This window comes from Camponotus vicinus, unplaced genomic scaffold, assembly GCF_025532165.1.
Source record: "Camponotus vicinus isolate PSW18456_S1 unplaced genomic scaffold, iyCamVici1.0 SCAF_14, whole genome shotgun sequence".
Lineage (NCBI taxonomy): Eukaryota > Metazoa > Arthropoda > Insecta > Hymenoptera > Formicidae > Camponotus > Camponotus vicinus.
In genome coordinates, this window is record NW_028141950.1 from 6,537,975 (window position 1) to 6,563,809 (window position 25,835).

General features: G+C 28.9%; 3 protein-coding genes across 8 annotated transcripts; 2 read left to right on the forward strand and 1 right to left on the reverse strand.

Annotated features, from left to right (window-relative positions):
- Nucleotides 1-2,202: 2,202 nt before the first annotated feature.
- Nucleotides 2,203-7,315, reverse strand: LOC145964722 (tRNA (34-2'-O)-methyltransferase regulator WDR6-like). 3 transcript variants are annotated; one of them, XM_083087762.1, is made up of 14 exons: nt 6,784-7,315; nt 6,168-6,360; nt 5,916-6,086; nt 5,690-5,837; nt 5,402-5,626; nt 4,925-5,336; nt 4,654-4,800; nt 4,176-4,570; nt 3,918-4,100; nt 3,741-3,852; nt 3,332-3,665; nt 2,819-3,258; nt 2,576-2,741; nt 2,203-2,486 (listed from the first exon to the last, which is right to left on the reverse strand). In XM_083087762.1, the coding sequence occupies exons 1-14, from the start codon at nt 6,848-6,850 to the stop codon at nt 2,432-2,434; spliced, it is 3,048 nt and encodes a 1,015-aa protein (XP_082943888.1). In that variant the 5' UTR covers nt 6,851-7,315; the 3' UTR covers nt 2,203-2,431. The 3 variants fall into 3 exon arrangements, with proteins under 3 accessions (XP_082943888.1, XP_082943887.1, XP_082943889.1); XM_083087761.1 differs by having other exon boundaries at nt 3,332-3,852; nt 6,784-7,314; XM_083087763.1 differs by lacking the exons at nt 6,168-6,360; nt 6,784-7,315 and having other exon boundaries at nt 3,332-3,852; nt 5,690-5,817; nt 5,916-6,056.
- On the forward strand, nt 6,860-9,174 carry LOC145964726 (putative glutathione-specific gamma-glutamylcyclotransferase 2). Its single transcript, XM_083087769.1, has 2 exons — nt 6,860-7,267; nt 7,970-9,174. Exons 1-2 carry the CDS (start codon nt 7,133-7,135, stop codon nt 8,492-8,494), a joined length of 660 nt encoding a protein of 219 aa, XP_082943895.1. The 5' UTR covers nt 6,860-7,132; the 3' UTR covers nt 8,495-9,174.
- Nucleotides 9,175-9,321: 147 nt separating this feature from the next.
- Nucleotides 9,322-23,547, forward strand: Cycg (cyclin G). Of its 4 annotated transcripts, XM_083087767.1 has the most exons (8): nt 9,322-10,839; nt 11,210-11,312; nt 20,066-20,345; nt 20,798-21,214; nt 21,426-21,671; nt 22,032-22,249; nt 22,341-22,412; nt 22,530-23,547. In XM_083087767.1, the coding sequence occupies exons 3-7, from the start codon at nt 20,181-20,183 to the stop codon at nt 22,384-22,386; spliced, it is 1,092 nt and encodes a 363-aa protein (XP_082943893.1). In that variant the 5' UTR covers nt 9,322-10,839; nt 11,210-11,312; nt 20,066-20,180; the 3' UTR covers nt 22,387-22,412; nt 22,530-23,547. The 4 variants fall into 4 exon arrangements, with proteins under 4 accessions (XP_082943893.1, XP_082943890.1, XP_082943894.1 ...); XM_083087764.1 differs by lacking the exon at nt 11,210-11,312; XM_083087768.1 differs by lacking the exon at nt 11,210-11,312 and having other exon boundaries at nt 22,344-22,412.
- Nucleotides 23,548-25,835: the final 2,288 nt, after the last annotated feature.

The window sequence follows — 25,835 nt, forward strand, 5'->3', positions numbered from 1 at the left end:
ATACGTTATTCATATGAAACTAATTAAATTCTATTAAATTCTAGTATTGTATGTCGATTATTAATAATAAATATCGCGTAATTAATCATCATTAATCAGTCTTGTCTGGTCTATATAAAAATTTTTAGTAAATTTTATATTATACGTATACTTTGGACACTTTCTTGTAATTCTGTATAATAAATTTTATTTTGTATTAAATTTCAAATTATATTTTATATTAAATTTGTATTATATTTTGTAATATATATTGTATATTATATATTCTGCATTAAATTTTGTAATATATATATATATATATATATATATATATATATATATATATTTGTAATGTAATTATTTTTATATTACATAATTTAATATTTTTATATTACATAATTTTACATTACATAATTTTATATTACATAATTATTTTTATATTACATAATTTAATATTTTGTAATGTGTTTTTTATGTAAATTGCAAATTATAATTATAATTTACGTTGTATACATTATAATTATGTAATATATATTTTATATATGTATTATATTCTCTGTTTGGAAATTCTGTATTAAAAGAAAATAAAAAAAAATGTTTCGTCTTTAATGCATCTTTATTAATGAAGGCATTTGCTGGGTGAGGAGATTTCAGTACTCTTATGAACCTGAGAGCTATACCGGCAGTAACATACACTGATATTCATATTCTTATATTTAAATTCATTTTAAGTATGATCTTAGATCGCGTCTTAAGATTCCGTTCAGTTCTGAATATTATATTTATATTATATTATATTTATATTATATTATATTATATTATATTATATTATATTATATTTTACGTATTTTAATACAGCAAACAATTTTTCGATATTAATCGCGAAAATCTAGAAAATGAATTTAACGGAGCGTCTTCCATCACTAATTTACTCTTTGAGTGTCATCGCGCGAATAATAATAGAGCCGAAAAAATTAGTCCGAAAGACCGAAAACCGTGTTATTATTATTCTTTTATTGAAACAATTTTCGAGATTATGATATATAAACATTAGCGCGTTATTGTTTACGCACTCAAGGTCGGTGTTATTGTCTGTTCATCATCGAAATATTTAACGTACTTTAACATATATACGTGGAATATATTAAAGTATTATTACATTACAAGTATTTTTTAGATTATATAAATTTTTTAATTATATGGTTATTTATTAAAAGATTGATGTATCATGGAGCCTTTTATTATGTTAATTGTTTAGATCAACGATTCGATTGTTTTACTGCGCGTTCTCACAATCCGAATTATATTTAAATGATTGAAATAGATCGAACGATAAAACGTCGCAGACATATTATATTCGATTCTATAAATATCTATAAATATTAAAGAAATAATCTCTGCTCGTAAAAATCGATTTTATATCGAAATAATAATTTATTATTTTAGATTTCTGTTACTATATATATATATATATATATATATATATATATATATATATATATATATATATATATATATATATATATATATAGTAACAGAAATCTAAAATAATAAATATACATATATATATATATATATATATATATATATATATATATATATATATATATATATATATAATTCTAATGGGCTAAATGAATAAATTACGCGAAACATGCAGTTTGTGAATTAAATTTCGTTGCGATATATATAAGTATTAATTATGCGTTATTTATAAAAGTTAATTAATCACATTGTTATATAAAAGTAATTAAAATAAATAAATAATTTTCCGGTTGATCGCGATGACGTCTAAAAAAGAAATTTTACGAAGCATCATTATATTAGAAAATAAGAGATGAGAGACAATAATATATGAAATTACATCAATATCAATAAATAATTTCACAATCGATATGCAGATATTACAATACTATATTTCACAGTAATTTGGCAAGCACGTTTTCTCGAATAATTCTATTACATCGAATCATTATACTGCAGTGTACTAATATGATAAATCCTGATAAATCCACAAGTTTGAATAAAAATAAAAATGTAGAGTTATTGCGCATGAATATCAAATTTTAATATTTTAAATAATAGGAGAAAATGGCTCTAGATTCTACGCTTTTTTCGCACAAATTAATATGTATGAGGTAATATATTAATTATACTATTAATAATTAATTATACTATTAATAGACAGAGAGACTACACAAAACTTATTTATAGTAGAAATTTATTTAATGGTAATAATAATTGTATAATTAATTTGTTGTTTTTGGAACTGTTTGTACGAATATAATACATAATTCAGTTATTATTCAGCAGAAATGGAATAAAAATCTGCATTATATTATACATAATGATTTTTTTTAGATTGTATATAATGTTCTGAGATTATAAAAATGAATAAATAAATGTAATATTTGCATGAAAGTATTTTTCGTGCAGATAATAATTCGGTTTTCTAGATAGATAGTACTTCAAAGCCTCTTCCATATATGCACAAAATACTGCTGCCACTGTAAACATAATTTCAATCAATTTTACTTTTTATCAGGGTAAAGCAAAAAAATATGATGACATTTTTGTAACAAATCTTTAAACTTACCCATCAGAAGGCCACAAGTCCATGCCTTGCACATCTGTGACAGATGTAAATACTTGATTTAACATATTTGCAGATATGACTCCATGGGACCACGAGTAACTGTGAACAATAACTTCCTGATCTATTCCCACGCTACATATCTGATCATCGTCTTTAAATTTCAAACCTATTAATCAATTTTGATATTATTTTAAAAATTCTTGTGAAAAATATATAATATATATTATTTACTCAAGTTTTTACCTGTAATTTGCGCGGAATGTGCTGATGCTGTATTCCATTTGGACAACGTTACAGCTGACAGTGCGTCGTTTTCTGATATGCAAAGTTGAAAACATACGAGATTGAGAAGATTGTCGTCGCCACCGGTGGCTAAGAGATATCTATCCTCATCCATGTGCTTTAAATCAAAAGAATTAATCCCTGATTGATGCAAACGAAATTCTGCAAAAGGATTGTCGCTAAAGTCTACAATATCTTGGTTTCCGATATTCGCATCTTTGTGTATTTTCAAGATTGTATTGGTAAAATTGAAGAAACGTAATATTCCATCAGTAGTCATTGTTAAAACGATCACTTTGGATTTATGCGATAGTATGTACATCTTTAAAATACAACGGTCTACATATTTGATAGATACTTTCAAACATATGTCATTGGTTGTGATATTATATATAAATAATCTGTAACAGAAAATCACAACGATATTATTCTATTAGCATGATATGATTAATAAAAACACAAAATAGAAATTACCTCAAGTATCCATCTGCACAAGCTATAAAGACTAACACATGATTTGCATTTTCAGAAGAATAATGTGTGCAAATATCCATATAACGCGTTTCTGGTTCAATAATATAAGATTGCTTAGGTTCTTGCCAAGGTTTTCTGCGATACTGATCTTGTCCATAAAGCATATGAGATTTTATGTCTAAGCACGATAAATCAGTCGATGATATCCAATCTTTATCTTTGATTCTTATTTCCCAAATTTTTAATTGTGCTCTCCCTCCGCCAGAAAAAATCAAATATTTGCTGATTAAATCATCGGTTTTTTTTAATTTAATAGTGCTTATGCATTTTATGCCTGAAAGATGACCATCAAAGTTTCCTAAATTATGAAACACAACATGAGGTTTATTTTCAAATGATTCACGTATACAGCTAACACGAAGAGTGCAATCTTCTCCACCAGAGATGAAAATATCTTGTTTAAAACGACCAAGTCTCGAAATATGTTGCAAGCAATATGTCTCTTTTATGTGAAAACCATTCTAGAAAAAGAAAAACAGTTTAAAGATTCCCACAGTTGATTTCCAAACAGTTCAGTACTATATACCTGTAAAATGGGAAAAGATGCTGAAGATAGAGGATAATCAAAGACGTAAATCTGCTTATTTTGTATATAAATGAAACTTGTTGTCTCATCCAATATCATACAGTCCCACGATCTATGACCGCCACCGCAAGGAACTCTGATTAGAATGCTTTCAGTCGACAAATTATATATTATAAATTCCACCTATGCAAAAATAATTACGATAAAATTCTTTTCCAATCTTTTTACATCTATTTCATACATATTTTATTTATATACCTCCTTAAAACCAAATATAAAAGGAGTATAGTGTCCGTCCGCTGACTTTAACATGCCACTGATCCAGTCTATTGGCATCTTCTTTCTATGCAGCATCAATAAGGGTTTTGTGTCGTCCTTATTCAGTTCATAAAATCTCAGCATTCCATCGCGTCCAGTTGTCATTAACTTCTCTTCCCATCTAGCAAACGATTGAATTCCTATTTTACCGTGAACTCTATTGAGTGTTTGAATAGGTTTTTCAATATCCTTATCTGTTTGTTCATTCAACTTGTATACATAAACATTTCCAGCTCTGTCTCCACATATTAACAACTGTTTGTAAATTATAGTTGCAGTCAGCCAACGTTCTCTACTGGGAGGTAATACAAATTGCGCATCTATATGAATCCCAACTATATGAAAAGGACAATTAAATAGTAATAAGATATTTGATTTCAGATAATTAAACATATAGTTGAACATATAATGTACACACCATCGATTGTAAAGGTAAATATTTTCAAAAGGCCATTTGCTCCACATGCTATTAAGCTAGCACGTCCCAACCAGTGCAAAGAAAAGATTTGTGATTCCATTATTCTCTCTTCGATGACACGAGACACAAACCCGGTAACAAAATCCGCTAATACATTTTAATTTAATGATCTGATTAAAAGAGAATTTGAGTGAAAGAAATGATATACTCGCAAAAGAAATTATTCGCATTTCATTGATATTAATATTTATATTGTGACAAATGTTTGTACCTTGATATATCGTTACGTATCCTTCTCTGGATGCAAAGGCAATAAAGGAACGATTTGGAGAGACTTGCATAATGTAATAATTGCGTTGTGTTTCTGAGCTTAGAGAATATCTTGTACGCAATATTTTTTCCTTGTCGTAACAAAATAGCATCCCACTTTCATTAAAGATCAATAATGTACCATTCTTCAAATAGGATATAAATTTAGGATTGCTATGTGTGTCATTACTAGGCAGGGAAATTATTTTTGGATTAATATGACGTGTGGTTTGCCACATGTATACAGATCCATCAGCTCCACCCGTGAATATTCTTTTACTGTCTTTGGATATATCGATACTCCATATAGGTGCTCCATGATGGACTTTATTAAGTAAATTACCCGAGAGTGACCATGTGCACATGAGTGAATCCTATGAAACAACAGAAGATTTATATAGAAATGAATTATAATTTTTTATACATGTCTGAATCTCACCTCTCCTATTGTGACAACAATATCATCCTTGATTATAGCTTTCCAAACTCTTGCAGCATGTACAAACATTGTTTTTACCAGGACTATTTTCGTTGTCTGCCAATTTAAATGATTGCTTTCAGGATTCTCATTTTTTATCACTCTCCAGAATCTGACGCTTCTATCATCGGATGTGGAACAAATAAGCCGCGAATGTGAATCATAAATAACAGAGAAAATCACACCCTGGAATAAGTATAAAGTTTAAGTAGGGAAGTTTTTATTTGTTTGTCCCTTTAAATACAATACCTTGTGTCCTATCAAGCGATGCAAAACTGGCATTCTTTCATTAATATCATAATTGTTGTCTATTTTCCATATTAAAATTTCTTGAAATACTGTTCCACTGAAAACAACTAGATTTTCTTGAGAAGTTCCTGATATAGACCCACCATAACTGTATATTAATTAAGAAAACATTTCAGATAACTATCAAATATTCCTTCAAGAATTAATAAAGACTGCAAAAGGATACAGTATGCATTTTTCTTCACAATGCACATCCTGAGAAGACTTATCAAATGTATTGTATAAGCATAAATAATTATGGGCAAATAGAATTGCCAATTGCATTTGTCCCTTAACCGATATCCATTCTACAGCAATTATCCAGTCGTTCAGCTGATCAGTGCTTTGTTTTTCAAGTCTGCAATAGGAAATTATACATAATCGCACAAAATTATAATCATGTTCCTTTGATTATACTTGAATATTTAAATATACTCACATAATTTCTTCTCTTTGATTAATAATAATGTCGCAGATGCATATAGACTTGGCACCGAATACAGCTAATTTATTACTTGGTCCTGCTACGATGCCATGTATATTACTTGGGTATAAACAATCCAATTTATTTCTCAGTTCATATCTCCCGCATCTGTTGGACCACTGGAAGACGTAGAGTGTGGGTCCCATACCTGTATTGATAATAATAAATTAATAATAAATTAATGATAAATTAATAATAAATTAATAATAAATTAGTAATAAATTAATAATAAATTATTAATAAATTAATAATAAATTAATAATCAATTAACAATAAATTAATAATAAATTAATAATAAAAGTAATAATAAAGTAATAATAAAAAAAGTAATAATAAAAGTAATAATAAATTAATAATAAATTAATACTAAATTAATAAATTAACAATAAAATAATAATAAATTAATAATAAAAGTAATAATAAAGTAATAATAAAAAAAAGTAATAATAAATTAATAATAAATTAATAATAAATGACTTATAATATTCTAGAATCTGTCAAATGCAAATGTGGGCAATTTTGCAATTTTTTAAAATTTATCTGACTGAAAAACCTCATCGTTTCAACTAACCCACGAGTACGAGGTCGTCTAGGCATCGGATGGCGAGGACGTTCGTACGTGACAGTTTGGAAATCATGGTATCTCGATGATTTATAAATTATTATTTCGCGTCAGCGTCGCGTGCACCTTTCGAGAGGTCCCTCCCTGGACGAAGAGGTTACGTTCGCGTGTATCCGACACGCGTCAGACGTGGTAACATGGGGTGTGACTTCCCAGCGGGTACTCGTGGAAATGATGCCGCGACATTGAAGGACGATCCCGTCAACCGAGACGTCAGACTCAGGTATCCGCGCTCGACGTAATCGTTGGCTGTCTTCGACGAGGAAGGTTCCCCCCGCGGAACGTGTCACGAGCGAACATGTGGGTGTTTGGTTATGGCTCCCTGATATGGAAGGCCGACTTCCCCTACGAGAAGAAGCTCGTCGGCCACATCAAGGGATACGTCAGGCGCTTCTACCAGAAGAGCACCGATCACAGAGGGGTGCCTAACAGGGTGAGTTCCTTCTGGAAATGTCCATTCTGACATTTTACAGCCTGGCCCCTTCCAACATGTATATATGTATTTTCCTTTAATTGTTTAAAATAATTATATCCAAAATTTAAGTGTTATATTATTGTTATATTACTGTTATATTACTGTTATATTATTAAATTTAAATATAACCCAGCAAACACCAAGTAACAGTTATATAACTGTTAGTTATAATTTCCTACTCGACAATATATAACTGTTACATGTTATATAACTGTTATATAACAATTATATTGTTATATTATTAAATTTAAATATTAACCCAGCAAACACGAAGTAACAGTTATATAACTGTTAGTTATAATTTCCTACTCAACAATATAACTGTTACATGTTATATAACTATTATATAACAATTATTTTGTTGAGTGGAAAATTATAACTAACAATTATATAACTGTTACTTGGTGTTTGCTGGGTTAATATTTAAATTTAACAATATAACAATAATATAACAATAATATAATAATAATATAACATTTAAATTTTGGATATAATTATTTAAAAACAATGCTTGCTGGGAAATATTATATATTATTATATTATTATTTTAAATATTTAGTCCTTTTAAGGCCTACTGTTGCTTAAAATAGGACGCACTCCCAAGATTTGGAGTCAGCGATGCTCTTGGCGCTTAATAAAACTCTGTTTTTTCTTCTTTAGCCTGGACGTGTAGTGACGCTACTCGCCTCTAGTGATGCCAACGACGAGGTATGGGGACTGGCGTACAAGATATCCAGCGAGAACATAGACAATGTGGTGAATCACCTGGATTTTCGAGAGAAGGGTGGTTATAACAAGAAAACCGTCCTTTTTTATCCCTGCAATTTCTCCAAATCTGTCCAGAGCACCTCGAACGCCAATGTCTTCTCGAGTGATCTCACGCAGACGAGCATATCGACAGCTTCTTTGTCCATCGCTGCGGACGAAGCACCGTTCTACCTCACTATCTACATAGGTGAAGAAGATAATCCAAACTTTGCCGGTACGGAGAATATAGATATCATCGCGAGCCACATCCTCGTTTCGCGAGGTATCAGCGGCTCTAACACGGAATATCTCTACAAACTGGCGTCCGCGATGCGTACAATAGCTCCTGGTGTACAAGACGAGCATCTGTTTGCTTTGGAAAGAGCCGTGAAACAGCTGGAGGAGGAGAGAGATAATGAATCGGATCAATTTTCTTAAAAATTTATGATAACAAGTGTAAACCGGTGCATCGCAAAATGTAGGAAAATATGGTCAATTGCATCATTAATCAATTTTTCGCAAGACCATTTAATTTAATTTATTCTTCTCTCTTTAGCTAATATAGAGAATGTTTATGGCTAAGATTATATTTATGTAACAATTGTATATTAGTTATTCTTTCGCTGTGGCCCAAGATTAAAGGTAGTTTTAATTATAATTATAATCGATTGTTGGTGCAATTGGTCGAGAAAAAAAAGGAAAACGAAACGTTGCAGCGATAACAGGAAAATTTATAATATTTCCACGAAGGTTGTGGTCAAGAGCATTTATTATAATCAACGATGAAGAATAAATTATCTTATTTATTAGCGAAATAAATTATATTTTCACACAAGACAGTTATTTTCATGACAGTGACAATGATTTTAACATTCTTATGCTTTAACGATACAAGAAGGAAGCTTGTGATTTTCTTAAAAATTCCCAAAGTGATTATATAAAAGTAACAATATAAAATTATACAATTATAAAATTATAAAATTAACTTTTCGTCTAGAGTAATAACAGGAAAATTTATAATATTTCCACGAGGGTTGCGGTCAAGAGCATTTATTATAATCAACGATGAAGAATAAATTATCTTATTTATTAGCGAAATAAATTATATTTTCACACAAGACAGTTATTTTCATGACAGTGACAATGATTTTAACATTCTTATGTTTTAACGATACAAGAAGGAAACTTGTGATTTTTTTAAAAATTCCCAAAGTGATTATATAAAAGTAACAATATAAAAATATACAATTATAAAATTATAAAATTAACTTTTCATCTAGAACAATAACAGGAAAATTTATAATATTTCCACGAGGGTTGCGGTCAAGAGCATTTATTACAATCAACGATGAAGAATAAATTATCTTATTTATTAGCGAAATAAATTATATTTTCACACAAGACAGTTATTTTCATGACAGTGACAATGATTTTAACGTTCTTATGCTTTAACGATACAAGAAGGAAGCTTGTGATTTTTTTAAAAATTCCCAAAGTGATTATATAAAAGTAACAATATAAAAATATACAATTATAAAATTATAAAATTAACTTTTCGTCTAGAGCAATAACAGGAAAATTTATAATATTTCCATGAGGGTTGCGGTCAAGAGCATTTATTATAATCAACGATGAAGAATAAATTATCTTATTTATTAGCGAAATAAATTATATTTTCACACAAGACAGTTATTTTCATGACAGTGACAATGATTTTAACATTCTTATGCTTTAACGATACAAGAAGGAAGCTTGTGATTTTCTTAAAAATTCCCAAAGTGATTATATAAAAGTAACAATATAAAATTATACAATTATAAAATTATAAAATTAACTTTCCGTCTAGAGTAATAACAGGAAAATTTATAATATTTCCACGAGGGTTGCGGTCAAGAGCATTTATTATAATCAACGATGAAGAATAAATTATCTTATTTATTAGCGAAATAAATTATATTTTCACACAAGACAGTTATTTTCATGACAGTGACAATGATTTTAACATTCTTATGCTTTAACGATACAAGAAGGAAGCTTGTGATTTTTTTAAAAATTCCCAAAGTGATTATATAAGAGTAACAATATAAAAATATACAATTATAAAATTATAAAATTAACTTTTCGTCTAGAGCAATAACAGGAAAATTTATAATATTTCCATGAGGGTTGCGGTCAAGAGCATTTATTATAATCAACGATGAAGAATAAATTATCTTATTTATTAGCGAAATAAATTATATTTTCACACAAGACAGTTATTTTCATGACAGTGACAATGATTTTAACGTTCTTATGCATTAACGATACAAGAAGCTTGTGTTTTTTTTTTAATTCCCAAAGTGATTATATAAAAGTAACAATATAAAATTATACAATTATAAATTAAAAAATTATAAATTATAAAATTATAAAAAATTATAAATTATAAAATTATAAAATTAACTTTTATACATTAACGTTTCTACAAAAACGAAAAAAATTGACACGTGACAAAGAAAGAGATTCAAGTCTGCTTTGAAAAATTGAAGAAGTTTGAAATTCCCGCCAACTTTCGAAGCGCGTTGGCGCACAACGATCAGCTGAATCGGCGACGCAATAAAAGAAGAAGAGAGGGGAGGGGGAGTAGGGTGAAGAGGAGGTCCCTTATCGTTCCACCAACCGTCAGCTCCGGTCAGTCTGGACCTGGACGGTATCTTGGTTCAGTTTCTGTTTATCCTCCTGGACCGAGAAGCGGGCCAAGATTGGATGATCCGTTGACGTGAAGGCGTTTCGGACGCATCCGGGTGAGTGATCTCTCATCATCGATTCAATCTTCAGTCCCGAAGTTCGTGAGTTCGATGCGAAAAAGACGCGATCCCTCGAGTTTCCAGGGTCGTTTGTTTTTCGCAGCCTCTTTGTCTTCCCCTTTGACGTCTAAAAATACATCATCGCCTCTCGAACCGCGGCCAGAAAATTTCTAGACTAAATTATCCTTGATTTCGAGCGAAGTTGTCACTTCGGCTGCGATCGATTGAGCGATGGGGTTATGTCGGAAAAATCGTTTCTCTTGTTCAAATTCTATAAAAAAAAAAAGAAAACAATTTTTGCCGAAAGTTATCGATATTCAAGCTACATTTTCCAGATTTTTAATAAAATAAATGTACGATTTTGCAGAGAAATGAAGGAAGAGAAAAAGAGAAAAGGTCTCTGAAACGAACCTCTAGTAATTTTGAAACAAAGGACATGTTTCCCGGACACGCAAGATTTTTTTTCAGCTGTATGAATAGATGATCTTCCTTTTTTTATTCGTTTAATTCGTATTCTTAGAACGATTCTTCGAACAAGATTTATCAAACGAAATTTTGACATTTCTTTCTCCAATTTTTCTCGATATCGATTTGGACAATTGCTTTTTTATTTTCGTATCGATGTAAATATTGAAGAATTATTACGTGCATTTTATTGTCATTTTCAAGATGCGATTTAAAATTTAATTTTCGAGTTAGATCGATATTACATTTGTCGACAAATTTATTTGATTGGCTGCGGAATAGAAGGTTTTTCTAAAGACTCAAAAAATTACTATTCCGCAGCCAATCAGTATGCTTAAAAAATTTATAGAGAGGAAACGAAGGGGGAAGGAATAAACAAGGGCGACAATGCGTTAATGCGTATGATGACCAATGTTAAAAATATCTTTCGAGATTGCGATAAACTTGTTTTTTTTTTTTTTTTCGCGCCGATATTGACATTGATTTTTTATTATGTTTAGAGAGACAGAGAGATAATAACCTTGTAATGATTAGTAGTCTTCGTCGGATTTTTTTTTTTCGATTAATTTTAAATTAATTAATCTCCCCTTTTCGCGACATTTATTATCTATTGTTAAAACGGTACGCGTGACACTTGTGGAAAGGTCACGTGGGGTTATTAATGAGTAAAAATAAACGCGATGAGTTTATGACGATAAAATAGTCGTCACATTTCGCGATAATTAATAATACTCACAGTAATGGTATTAATGGTCATCGCTTTTTTTCTAACGATTTTATATAAGAACTTTTTTTTATCGTCCGTCTTATATTAATTCTATTATATTTTATTGCTACGATTATCTTGTTTTTCAATTTATCTATTATATTGAATTATTATTCAATTTATCATATTTATTATATATTTAGTTGCATTTATTTTATTATATATTTATTATATAATTATATATTTTATATATTTATATATAATTTTAAATTTTATAAAAATTTTATATACATATAATATATATATATATAATATATATTATTTATTTTATATATATATGTACAATTTTATATAATATTTATTATAGTATTTTTTTTATATATATAATTTATAATATTCTCTTTCTGTCGGAATTTAACAAATATATTGCGCCTTGCAACATATGTGTAACGTCGAAAGATCGATAAACATTTGCACTGAATTCGGGTGCGTTGAACTCTCATATATGTATACACAGTGATGACGTAACTTTTAACCTTTTGGAAAAAACGAAATGCTACATTCGATGTGGGAAAATTCCCTGCATATTATAACAATACAAAATATTTCATCCATATTTTTATTATACTACCTATAAAAAAACAAATCGATTTAAAGATATTATTTAGCAAAATTAAATTTTATATCTATATTAAATTGCATATTGAGTTTTTCATAATATTGTGTGAGATATAAAAATGCACTGCTTTATATTTTCCATTTATCATAAAGTATTTTTTATATGAAACCTTTTTGTATTTTACAAAAAATAGCCCTCACATATTTATTGGTTAAATTTACTATTATTTTTATATAAAACTGCATTTTTAATATATTTTTCAAATATATATTTTTAATATATATGCATTTTTAATATATTTATTTAATATATATTTTTAATATATTTTTAATATAATGTTTTTAATATAATGTTATATAAATTTTAGAATATTCTAAACATTTGCCTTATTTTTCTAAAAGAAATATGAACGAAATACGATGAAAAGAAATATGAACGAAATATGATCGAAAAGAAATATTCAGACACCGCGTTTTCTCCCTCCACTCTGTCTTCTATCCGAATTACAAGTTCTGGACCATCGCATATTTCTTGAATGATTCATTTTTACTCTCAGGGCAGATAGAAAAATATTTTCGAAGCCGAGTGTGAGGCTACTTCTCTAAAACTTTGCCTAGAACGATGCATAATGTGATATAAATTCGACAACAGAGATCATTGTCTATTAATTTCGCTTCTAATGAGTCTAATGATTAAAATAAATAACAAATTAAATAATAAATAATAAATTTAATGATTAAAATAAATAATAAATTCTAATGATTAAAATAAATAATAAATTAAATAATAAATAATAAATTTAATGATTAAAATAAATAATAAATTCTAATGATTAAAATAAATAATAAATTAAATAATAAATAATACATTTAATAATTAAAATAAATAATAAATTTAATGACTATAAAATAAATAATAAATTCTAATGATTAAAATAAATAACAAATTAAATAATAAATAATAAATTTAATGACTAAAATAAATAATAAATTCTAATGATTAAACACAGTTCATAACTAGATCATTTCGACAAGTTCACATATATATTCCATCGATGTACTCATTAATCCGTTTCATTTTATTTCCACCCTTATTTGCGTTCAATTGCTCCCCGGAAACAGTGCATTCGGAAGTTGCCCCAGAAGCGGGTTTTAAGGGGATAAAGCTCCAACGTTCTCGCGTGAAACACACACGAACTAGTTTGAGAGTGTGCGAAATTTTTATCCCTCGTTCGGGTGTTTTCGGCCGTTTTCGGCGACCCGGCCGTTACTCAGCTGTGCGAACTGCTCCCCTCCCCTCTCCTCTTATTTGACGTTACTCGCGCCTAGCGCGACGTTTCGCTCCGATCAGTCAATCTGTCAAAGATACGCGAGCATCATCTCGCGTTTCTCTGCTACTCGCGGGTTCCTCTGTCTCTAGGGCTTCGCTTTTCGCGAAAAAATTTGCATTTATAATTATATTTCGCACAGTGATATATTTTTCCCGCCAAGCGTGTGACGTGTTTCGCTTCAACGTGTTCGAAGATTTTCGAAAAGTCGGGTACGTTTTTCGCGGGAAGAGAGAAGCGAAGTCAGGTGATAGTTTGCGAGAGAGCTCTGGAAATATTTATTATACAGGGTGTCCCGAAACTAACGCTTGATATTTTAAAGGCAGATTCTCTGGCCAATTTAAAAACGATTTTTCCTCAGCGAAAATGTCGCGGCACTAATAGTTTTCGAGTTAAACGATTGAAAATAAAGGGTAGTTTTATTAAATAGTTTTATTAAATAGTTTTATTAAAATAGTTTTCGCAAACTAAGGCTCATGGAAATAAAATATTAATAAAGTCACATTCTTTAGTTAATTTTAGGTAGAGTTTACTTTAATAGAATTTTAATTTAAGGTTTAGTTGGAAAGATACATGATGACAAAAATTGAGAATATGTAAAAAATAATGATCTCCCTCGACATTTTCGCTGAGGAAAAATCGTTTTTAAATTGGCCAGAGAATCTGCCTTTAAAATATCAAGCGTTAGTTTCGGGACACCCTGTATATTTTCCCTCATCGCCGAGAGGCCAGCCCGCGAGTTTGACAGTTCTCGGCGAGTTGCGTCAGCCGCTCTCATCGTGCCTTTGTTCAACGACCCGCTGCATGCATGCTTCTCTGTGATATACGACTGTGTTTTCTCCGATCCCCCTGTGCATTTCCGCGAGCCAAGTAACGTGAGTAGTCGTGCGCATTTTTTTGTACCTCGAACGAATCGCGAGAAGATTATTCCGCGATTATTCGTGATTTCCCGCCGAGATTTAATTACTTTAATCGCGCGATCTCTTAAATCATTACTTTGTTTTGCGTGGGAAAAATGCTCTGTATTATGGCTTGTTTGTTTCTCGCGGAAAACGCGTGAGATTTCTTTTTTAAATTATTAGAAATATTTTTTTTTTTTTCGAAGAATGTTAGCTTCTCGATTGCAAGAAAAAATACATGAAAAAATTTGGGATTACTTTTCGAAGTCTCTGTAACATTATTTAATCGTTGTTGAAGTCATATGTTAAAATCTTTTTTTTATAAAAATCGAAGTTTGAACAAGAATCAGTCAAAAGTGGAAATTTCTTAAAAAACGCGTGAGATTTTTTTCTTAAATTGTTACAAATATTTTTTTCGAAGAATGTTAGTTCTCCGATTGCAAGATTATTTTTATTAACATGATCTGGGTCGTTCTCCCCAAATTTTTTTATTGTTCTAAGTTTAAAATCTTTTTTTTTTATAAAAATCGAAGTTTGAACAAGAATCAGTCAAAAGTGGAAATTTCTTAAAAAACGCGTGAGATTTCTTTCCTAAATTGTTAGAAATATTTTTTTTTTTCGAAGAATGTTAGCTTCCCGATTGCAAGATTATTTTTATTAACATGATCTGGGTCGTTCTTCCCAAGTTTTTTTATTGTTCTAAGTTTTAAAAAAATCTGAAAAAATTTGGGATTACTTTTCAAAGTCTCTGTAACATTATCTAATCGCTGTTGAAGTCATATGTTAAAATCTTTTTTTTATAAAAATCGAAGTTTGAACAAGGATCAGTCAAAAATGGAAATTTAAATCTTAAAAAACGCGTGATTTTTTTTCTAAATTGTTAGAAATATTTTTTTTCGAAGAATATTAGGTCTCCGATTGCAAGATTATTTTTATTAACATGATCTGGATCGTCCTCCCCAAGTTTTTTATTGTTCTAAGTTTTAAAAAAATCTGAAAAAATTTGGGATTACTTTTCAAAGTCTCTGTAACATTATCCAATCATTGTTGAAGTCATATGTTAATATTTTTTTTTTTATAAAAATCAAAGTTTGAACAAGAATCAGTCAAAAATGGAAATTTAAATCTTAAAAAACGCGTGATTTCTTTTCTAAATTGTTAGAAATATTTTTTTTCGAAGAATGTTAGGTCTCCGATTGCAAGATTATTTTTATTAACATGATCTGGGTCGTTCTCCCCAAGTTTTTATTGTTCTAAATTTTAAAAAAATCTGAAAAAATTTGGGATTACTTTTCGAAGTCTCTGTAACATCATCCAATCGTTGTTGAAGTCATATGTTAAAATCTTTTTTTTATAAAAATTGAAGTTTGAACGAGAATCAGTCAAAAGTGGAAGTTTTTTAAAAAATTCGTAACATTGCAATAAATAAATATTAAAAAAAGCTGCTGCAGGATTTTACTTTAGACTATGACCTTTCGAAAGAATACAAATTTATTTACTGCAGTTCCACAAAGTATGATTATTTTGAGATTTAAAAGTGGAATAATTTTATAAGAATACATGCACAATAATAAATAATTAAATTAGCTGTATATATAAATAATTTTTGGGTCGAATAATAATAAATGGTAATAAAAGAAGAGCGAATTAAAAAGTGAAAAAGCCAAAGATTAGCTTAATTGATGCCAAAGAATCTATCTGCTAAATAAACGCATAACGGTACAAAAATATAAGATATTTTACAAGAAAAACATGTTTTCTTTTGAATAATTGGAAATTACATGCGAGAATGTTATATATATTTTTTTTTCTGTGCTCATCACATTAAAAAAAATTATTTTAGTAATACTAGAAAAATGGGAAAAGTTAAAATTCAAAATTAATGAAAATTTTTAATAATGATATATAATTTAATGATACTTTTAATAATACTTTTCGTTTGCCTCTCCTCTAGAATGTATTTTAAACGCGCTTTTTATTATAATAATAAAAATTACTTCGGTTCACACGTTATCAGTGACCTTGTATATCTGTCAATGATCTCATTGATGATTTAATTTAACATCAATCGAGCATCGCGTTAGTTTAATGAACTTTACAGAGTGTAATTAAGCGATAATAATTTTTTTTTGCTTCGATATCTTCGCATTCGCGTCTATTCTCGTCGTCTTGAAGGAATCTTCGAATACTGTCGAGGATGTTCGAGTTCTTTCACTCTTCCCGCGATAAGAGGATTCGGGGGATAAATCACGATAATATTCTAAAATTAGACAGTCGTGGAAGACGTTGTTTAATATAAAAATTTAGAATAAATTATTTAATATATTATTAATAATTAATATTTAATATATTATTATTTAGTATATAATTATTATATGAAATTGTTATGTTAAATTGTATTAGATTGTTCAATATATTATTATTACATTATTATATTATTATTATATTAATATATTACTATATTTATATTAATTATTATATTTTATAATGAAATGGAGGAGAGAGAGAGAGAGACACTAAAGTTTAAAAATTATTTATAATTCAATTATTATCGATATACATTTTCTTAATTTATGATTTATAATTTGTTCCTCATTTTGTTAAATCATAATTTCAGATTCTTATTTTTCAAAATTTTTGAAAATATGTCACTGCATTTCAGCTTTCATTATTTCGTTTATATTATAATATATTGAATATATTAATATATTAATATTAGATTAATATTAATTATATATATATATATATATATATATATATATATATATATATATATATTAATATTAATTATATAATATTTCTTTTTTTATGATTGAAATATTATCACTATTAAAAATATTAAAACTGACGACACATAAATTTTGTGAATTCTTGCGAGAGAAAAGATCATCCAACATTACATCAGAATGCATTGCTGAAACCTTGTTGCACATTCGTGCGTGTCATATAATAGAACCTTGATTCCAGATTGGACTTATATTATATCCAGTGCGTAAATTGAATAAAAATAATAATATAAAATCTTTGTTTATAATATTAAATGTTTTTGTTTCAAAAGGAATAATGGAAATAATCAAATTAATTCTCTAACAATAATTTCGATTTATTTGTGCAAGATTTTCTGACTTATTTCATGTCTCGATCTTTCGATCAGTGGCAGATCTGACAGCAATTAATTAGGCACAATCAATGTTTAATAATATTTGAGACTCGATTAAAAAGAAATTGGTATTTAACTGGCGATTACACGATGTATAATTGTATATAATTAAAAATCTTGGCCGTTATTAAAGAATCACTGCAAGAAGTGAAAGTTGCAACTCTTCATGATCTTCATTTCGAAGTCGAATCTTCGAATCATCCACCTCTAGTGTGATGCCAGTGATCTTAAGAAATCTCATATTAATCGTGTAACTTGTATATTTAAAGACCTTGATCTTCCAGAGCACATTTCCATTTTAATTAAAAACATTTTTCTCCTTCAGTTTTAATCAGCAATTATCGCACGTCGATATCAGAAAAGATATAAAGAGAGTAGATTGCATTAAATCTTATTATTATTCGACAAGGAAATATTTTCAAAATTTGTTTTCGACATTTCGCTCTTATTTACATCGTTTAAATCTCGCTGTTTTATCTCTCGCGCGAATGTTTATTCCAGAAAAGATAATTATTTCATTGTCTCTTTCGTTCAATTCGCGATCGAGAATCGATTTGATGCAATGTGACCATGAGATCATGGTCGATGATTTTGATGCAAATATACTTTCAGCGATAATACACGTTTTCCTTCGACAAAGGAAACGTCTATCTTCACCGTCGTGACGTCAGATCACATAAAATTGTCGATAAACGTCGATAATTATACTTAATTTGGAGATTACTCGGCTTTAACTCTCGACTAGAAAATTATTTTTTATCTTATATCGATCACCATGTATGTCAAATTATTACTTCAATTATATTATTAATTCAATTACATGCATTTTTTACGTATTTATTCGATTCAATCTTGCGCGTACAAATTTCCATTAAATTTATTTAAATAGGAGAAAAATTACAATTATCGTAATAATAATATAATAATAGTAATAATATAATAATAATAATATGATAATAATATAATAATATAATAATAATATAATAATATAATAATAATATAATAATATAATAATAATAATAATAATAATAATATAATAATAATATAATATTAATTATAATATAAATTGTAATAAAATTATAATATAAATTGTAGTAAAATTATAATATTAATTACGATATAAATTGTAATAAAATTATATTATTATAAATAAATAATATTATAATTAATATTATATCGAAATTTCTTTTACAAAAAAAATTTATTAAATTTTAATATTCAATTTATGAAATTATAATGGACATCAACTTTCATTAGTACACATGTATAATTTCAAATTGAAATATCCATCGTAGATTCTCCTGAAGTAGGAGTTTTTTTTGGATGTATATTTCGCAATATAATCTTTGTCCTCGTTTTTGAATGTGCACTTTAATTTTGACCATGAGGTCGATTTCTCGTTCCTCCTTTTTCTCGGTTAGATCACTTTGTATATTTATTTATTCTTTCACATTGTTACATCCAGAGATGGTCGCGAGAGTGAAAGAGAAGTCGAGGAACGTGCAAACTTCAAACTCTCTCTTTCCAGTCGGGTCGACCTACACCAAGAAGCACGTAATATTTTCTTTACTGGTCGTCTACATCGACCAGTCAGATAAAAGAGAAAAAGACACTCAGTCTCGACCTTGCATAATCATACAAATCTGTTCACGCGTGACGCACGGTTATTTTAATGACGTAGGCGTGATCTTGAGACATATCTGTTTAATATAAAAAATCGCCGTGCATGTGACATTAATTTATTTTTTAATAATATTTAATTTAATTATTAGTAAAATATTTAATATTAATTATTAATAATTTAATTATTAATAATATTTCATTTAATTTTAATAAAATAATATTTAATATTAATTATTAATAATTTAATTTAATTATTAATTTAATTTTTAATAATATTTAATTTACTTATTAATAAAATAATATTTAATACTAATTATTAATAATTTAATTTTTAATAATATTTAATTTACTTATTAATAAAATAATATTTAATATTAATATTTGAATTTAATTATTAATAATATTTTTGAACGACGTTTTGCAGATACAAGGCTAGCCAGCTGAGCCATTCTTGTTCTGTGTGATTCGTCTCATCAGCTATACTACATCCCTAGCTGTCAGGTGTCCTAGTTGGATCGTCGGTGTAGTTAGCTGTTGTGATGTCACACACCGCAGGAATGGACACATCGGGGTTGCCTGTACCGGATGCAATCCCGTCCCTCGAACTGCAAGAACTACAAGAGGACCTAGTCTTGAACCTCGTCCAGGAGGTTAAATTTCAGCCGAATCTCGATGATTTGCCTCCCACAAGGGAGGGAGTGCAGGTGAGAGTCGCCTTTACACCTGACAATTGATGAAGAAAATATAGTAGTTCTTCAGCTATTGCCAAGAAGGGACTTGGTTACAATATTTCTACTCATTCACCTGATGAAGAAAATATAATAAAATTTTGTCTTCAGCAATATCACCATAGAACTAAAGGTTTCATGACAAAACTCAGTTGCCATCATCGTTATTTTAACATGAGAAATTTTATACAAATTAAAAATTTTTAATAAGTTTCTTAATTTTTACAATTTAACAGGTCTTATTACGATTATTTAGATTATTAATAATTTATATAGATTATTTATAAGATTTATTTATAGATTTATTTATAATTAATTTAGATTATTAATAATTTATTTAGATGATAAGATTTATAGATTTATTTATAATTAATTTAGGTTATTAATAATTTAATGATTAATTATGAACATTTAATTGTATGTTATAGAACGAGTACATAAGTATCGCTGCACGGGATAAATCCGCTTACATATTAAGATGCCTGAAAGTAATGTACGACTTGTCATCGGATGTATTCTTCATGGCGATCAATTTGATGGACTGTTTCTTGACGAGAATGAACGCGAAGCAGAAATACATGGCTTGCATCAGCGTATCCGCCTTTTACACGGCCGCTGTTCAACAGATGCAACCCCTCGACGCCGACCACCTGGTCTCCATCTCACAGTGTAGATGTACCGCCGACGATCTCAGGCGTATGTCGCAGCTGATACAGGACAAGTTGGAACGGGCACCCGGTACTCGACCCATCACTGCACTCACCTTTCTACGACTGTTCAACAACATGTTCCACGCTGTGGCGAGACAATTGCATCTCGGTGACGTGTATGCCAGTATCACCAACGTAAGTCGATTATCATCCTTGCAAATACCTGTTAAATGATAAGAAACAAACGTTACGATCCTCGAGATACTAAACATCAAGTAAAATTCGATGTACTTATCTATACTGATGTTATCAAAGAAAAATACACGTTTATTAAGATCTAAAAATCAATTTTTACCCAATTTATGAAATTTACAAATTTACAAAATCCTTGTTTGTTCTGTTTTAGGAATCTGAATTAATTCTCAGATTGGAAATGGTGGCTTGCGATGGTAATTGCGCGAGTCTCAAACCGTCCGAGGTGGCATTGATGTTACTTTGCAGTTACTTGGATGCCTCTGTCAATCGGTTGATGACCGCGAATACGGAAGCTACTGTCAGTAATCTATCGCACAATGCACCTATTCTGCCGCCATATCAGAGGCTAAGAGATGAATTAACGCAGTTTGCTGCCAAACTCCGAGGGAAATGCAACGTAAGTGTCCATACTAAGTTTTTTTCATATTTCTAAGCTTATTATTTATTTTTTTTACACATGCGTAAGATTATTAATAATTTAAACGTGGTAAGTAGCCATTATTCAGATGCGTTATAGTGTAAAGCTATCCTTTTCTCGATAAAAGAAATGCATATTTAAATAAACTGGATGGTAAAAAATGGCTTTTGTTTACTCTTCATTAAAATTAGAATTAATTGAATAAATGAAAAAGTTCTTAAAGCGAGGTAAGAAAGTGAGAAACGAAACAAGATAGGCAAAAATATTTTCGAAAATATATAATCCTGTCTTATATCAAATATTTTATTTATTGCCTTTCATCAGTTTGTGCTTTATTAGATTTCAGAAGAGAGTTTCCGCTCCACTCACGGGGCAGTGAGCGCCATATTGAGTAAATATAACGCTCAGGAGCAAGCAAACAAAACTCACAAGCAGAAATTAATTTGGAAATTATCGCCACGAACCGCAGGTGTTTTACGTCCGTCTCAAAACTTTTATTCCGACCTACCCGCTATCGCGGAACATGTCCCATCAGTTCCATCTCCGAATAAGATTAGGTATGTACTTATTTCTTTAGATTACTATTAAAAGATTGTACATTATTGTTACAATATGTCGAGAAAATAATTATTGTAATTCTTTTTTAAGCAGGAAAAGTCGTAAATATCGTCGTCGTGGAAATAAGAGATGTTAAAACAGCCAGTTTACGATTTCTACCAGGTACGATTTCTCTCTATAAATTTTATTATTGAATTAATTTCTTGGTATAAATTATTATAAATCTTTGGAATAAATTTATTACAGTTATTTTTAACTCTTCTCTTTGGATATTTTCAGGAGCAGTAGAAGTTCCCAATGTCTGGTAACATAAAAGATTTGTTTTCTTCAATACAATCAAAGTTTGACCGGAAGTACAAATCGATTTACACATCACAACATGTAATAATTCTCCTTAAATATTTTATTTGCGTCGCCCGCTGAAATTGTACGTACTGGTGGAACGTAAGTCATTTTTGCTAAATAATAGTTGTTTCGCCAGTAAGTTATTATTACCGCGTCGTATATTAATTTCTGCTTTTTCATCACATCACACATACATGTTTTGAAATATTTGTGTAAATATTTTAATATTTTACAAAAAAAGAGAGAGAAAACAAGATTTAAGCCTCGTTCCAGTGATAAAATCGAATCTTTTTATATAAGGGGCTTTCATATAAAAATGTGAAGGGGGGAGAAGCGGACAGATATAAACTGTAAAGAGCAGCAGCATCAACAGACGAATCATTAAAAAAAAATTGAAATTAATGTGATACAATGTCCATTATATAATTAGTGTTATCTAATAGAATCAATATATTGCTAAAATTATATATATCTATATATTTGCAAAATGCGTTAAACGAGAGGAAAGAAAAGATATAAATAGGAAGAAAAATTGCGAAAGTGTTAAGACTAGGTATAATATAAAATTGCGAGTATTGAAGGAAAAAAATTATATTAATTATTTGATACAATTAACGAAAGAATTACCTAATGTGCTGAAACTTATGTCTGTCAGGTATGGAAGGAAAAATGTTTTACTGAGTTTTATTTTATTTCTGTCTCGAAATATTCGCTTTTCTTTCATCATCGTTCGCTCGATGATTGAACGGATCAAATAGTCGATAAAATATATGTAAGTTACCGAGCGCATTTTTTAGTGTTTTCATTTAGCGATATCTCAAGATACGCAAATGTATAAACCAAAGTGTCAGAGATGAATTGTCAATTTTATGGAACATAAGATGACGTGATTTATATGTATTTTAGAAACAATTTGTATTGTCTTATTTTATAAAAGCAATATTTGAATTGATATTGTATAATAATTTTAATCGAAAAACATGATCGTTCAACATGCCATTTTTCAATTCTGTACAAAATTATCTCGTGCACATTAATTTGGATTTAACTATGATGTACACTTTGAAATTGCCACAGTAATAATAGATTGTCTCGTTTCTGATCTGTTAATTTTTACGATTATTGTCTAATTCACCGCGATTTCAAAAATATCAAGGAAACGCAATAGAAAAATATTCTGTGGCTGATCTATCGCTGTTTCTCTTATCGTTCAAGAATAATTCTCACTGTATCGAAATGTTCTTACTGTATCAAAATGATTCTTGTACTCTATCGAGAGAATAGAGAGAGATGTAATATGAGAGCAAAAGCAAATGATGCATCGTAATGAATAGTTTTATTCGGAAAAAATGCATTAAATTTTCATGTACTAAAACAATCTTTGTATATTTTTGTATTTATTTCTTGTAGATTCTCAATCAATCTCATAGATTACACATCAAAATGATATATATATTGTTGCATTCCAGAATTCCTGTGCCACTCGCTCTTGTAATTATCATAGTAATTACTGTCGGCAGCCTGCTTGTGCCTCTTTATCTGTCTTCCACATCTGTATCCATTCGTTACGAAAATACATTGGATACCAACTGGTCGAGTGCCCTGTATTATCGCATTATTAATCGACTTGTCTTCGTGTTTAGAAGTTCCTTTTTTTTAATTCTGCCTTGTTGCTTATTTCCAATGAAGGCATCACGTTCGAGCGATATAATATGTCGTTATTAATAATTTGATGAGAGACAGGGTCTTCTAATTTAATTTTTTTTTAACTGCGACGAGTGGCATAGGAATCCAGGAACTCAATATGATTATTATTCGCAATTCAGCTCATACAACTTGGGGAATTTGTCCATGAATTATAGATAATGAAAAAAAAGGAAAAAAGCAAAACTGTCAGTTTATATAGTTTCTCCGATATTAGCCAGTTTATGCTAGTCATAAATTCATATTTTCTGATTATGATCTGGGAAAAAATATTCTCTTAATGCTTCATGGCGTCCCACATCAAAATACACCGAGCAAATTTTCACCAGGTATCATGAAAGTATTCGGAAAATATTTAACCGACTTTATTATGTTTTTATTGGAAGCAAGGACCGAAATGTCGAATGTGTAAATGCAACTGTAACGTAATCATTTAAGGATTTGAGACTGCGAAAACGAGAAGTCTGATAATATTACACTCTTTTTGGATTTGTAATACGGTGTACATACATATAAAGAGTTCTTTTCATATAAGAAATATTTCTATTTGTCACGTACACGTATATATATTTATTTTATATAAATTAAATTAATCTATTTTAAAAATAATATTAATTTATATATTAAGTTAATTTATTTAATTAATTTAGCTAATATACATTTTATATATTACATGACTATCTTATAGTTTCTGCCAGGAATTGGTGATAAATTTAGTTTCCGCCGTTTACAATTAGATGATTCCAGCTGCAAATGTAGTGAAGATTAAACATCTGTCAATAAAATTGAGTGGGCAAGTTGCAAAAGTTCTTTTTCGTGAAAGCAGAGATATAAAAAGTAATTAATAAGTTATTTTTTAGAATTTTTTCCGGTTTTTTCTTTTGCGATTGAAACATAGGGACTGTAAAGATAATTTCAAAAAGAATGAAATTTACAATGAAATTTATATAATTATATTTAAAAAAAAAGAGAGAGAAAGGAATTTATCTCTCACATATAAGCTGTTATTATTCTATCGTGACACACGAAAATCGAATTTGTAAAATGTATACACAAGCATTTATAATAAAATTATATAAGAATATTTATAACGAAATTATGTAAGGGACGCGATCAATTTTTTTCATTTTATTTAACTAACTATTTCTAATATATTATTTGTTTCATCATATTTAAAGTAATAACAGCAAACACCAAGTCACATTTATATAATTATTGTTGTAATTTCCCACTCAATAATATAACTGTTACATGTTATATAACAGTTACATAACATGTAACAGTTATATCGTTGAGTGGGAAATTATAACGAAGTTATATAACTGTTATTTGATGTTTGCTGGGAATAATTTTTAATTTATATATCTTGCTATAGTAGAAAAAAAATTATTTTCCAAGTTCAATGAAAAGTATTCTGAATGAATTATTTCCCAAGTACGATGAAATTTATTCTGATTGCGGTCTTGAATGCATTCTTCGATTAATTATAAATATTATAAATATTAAGTCAATTAATTTTTCAATGAATTTTGAAAT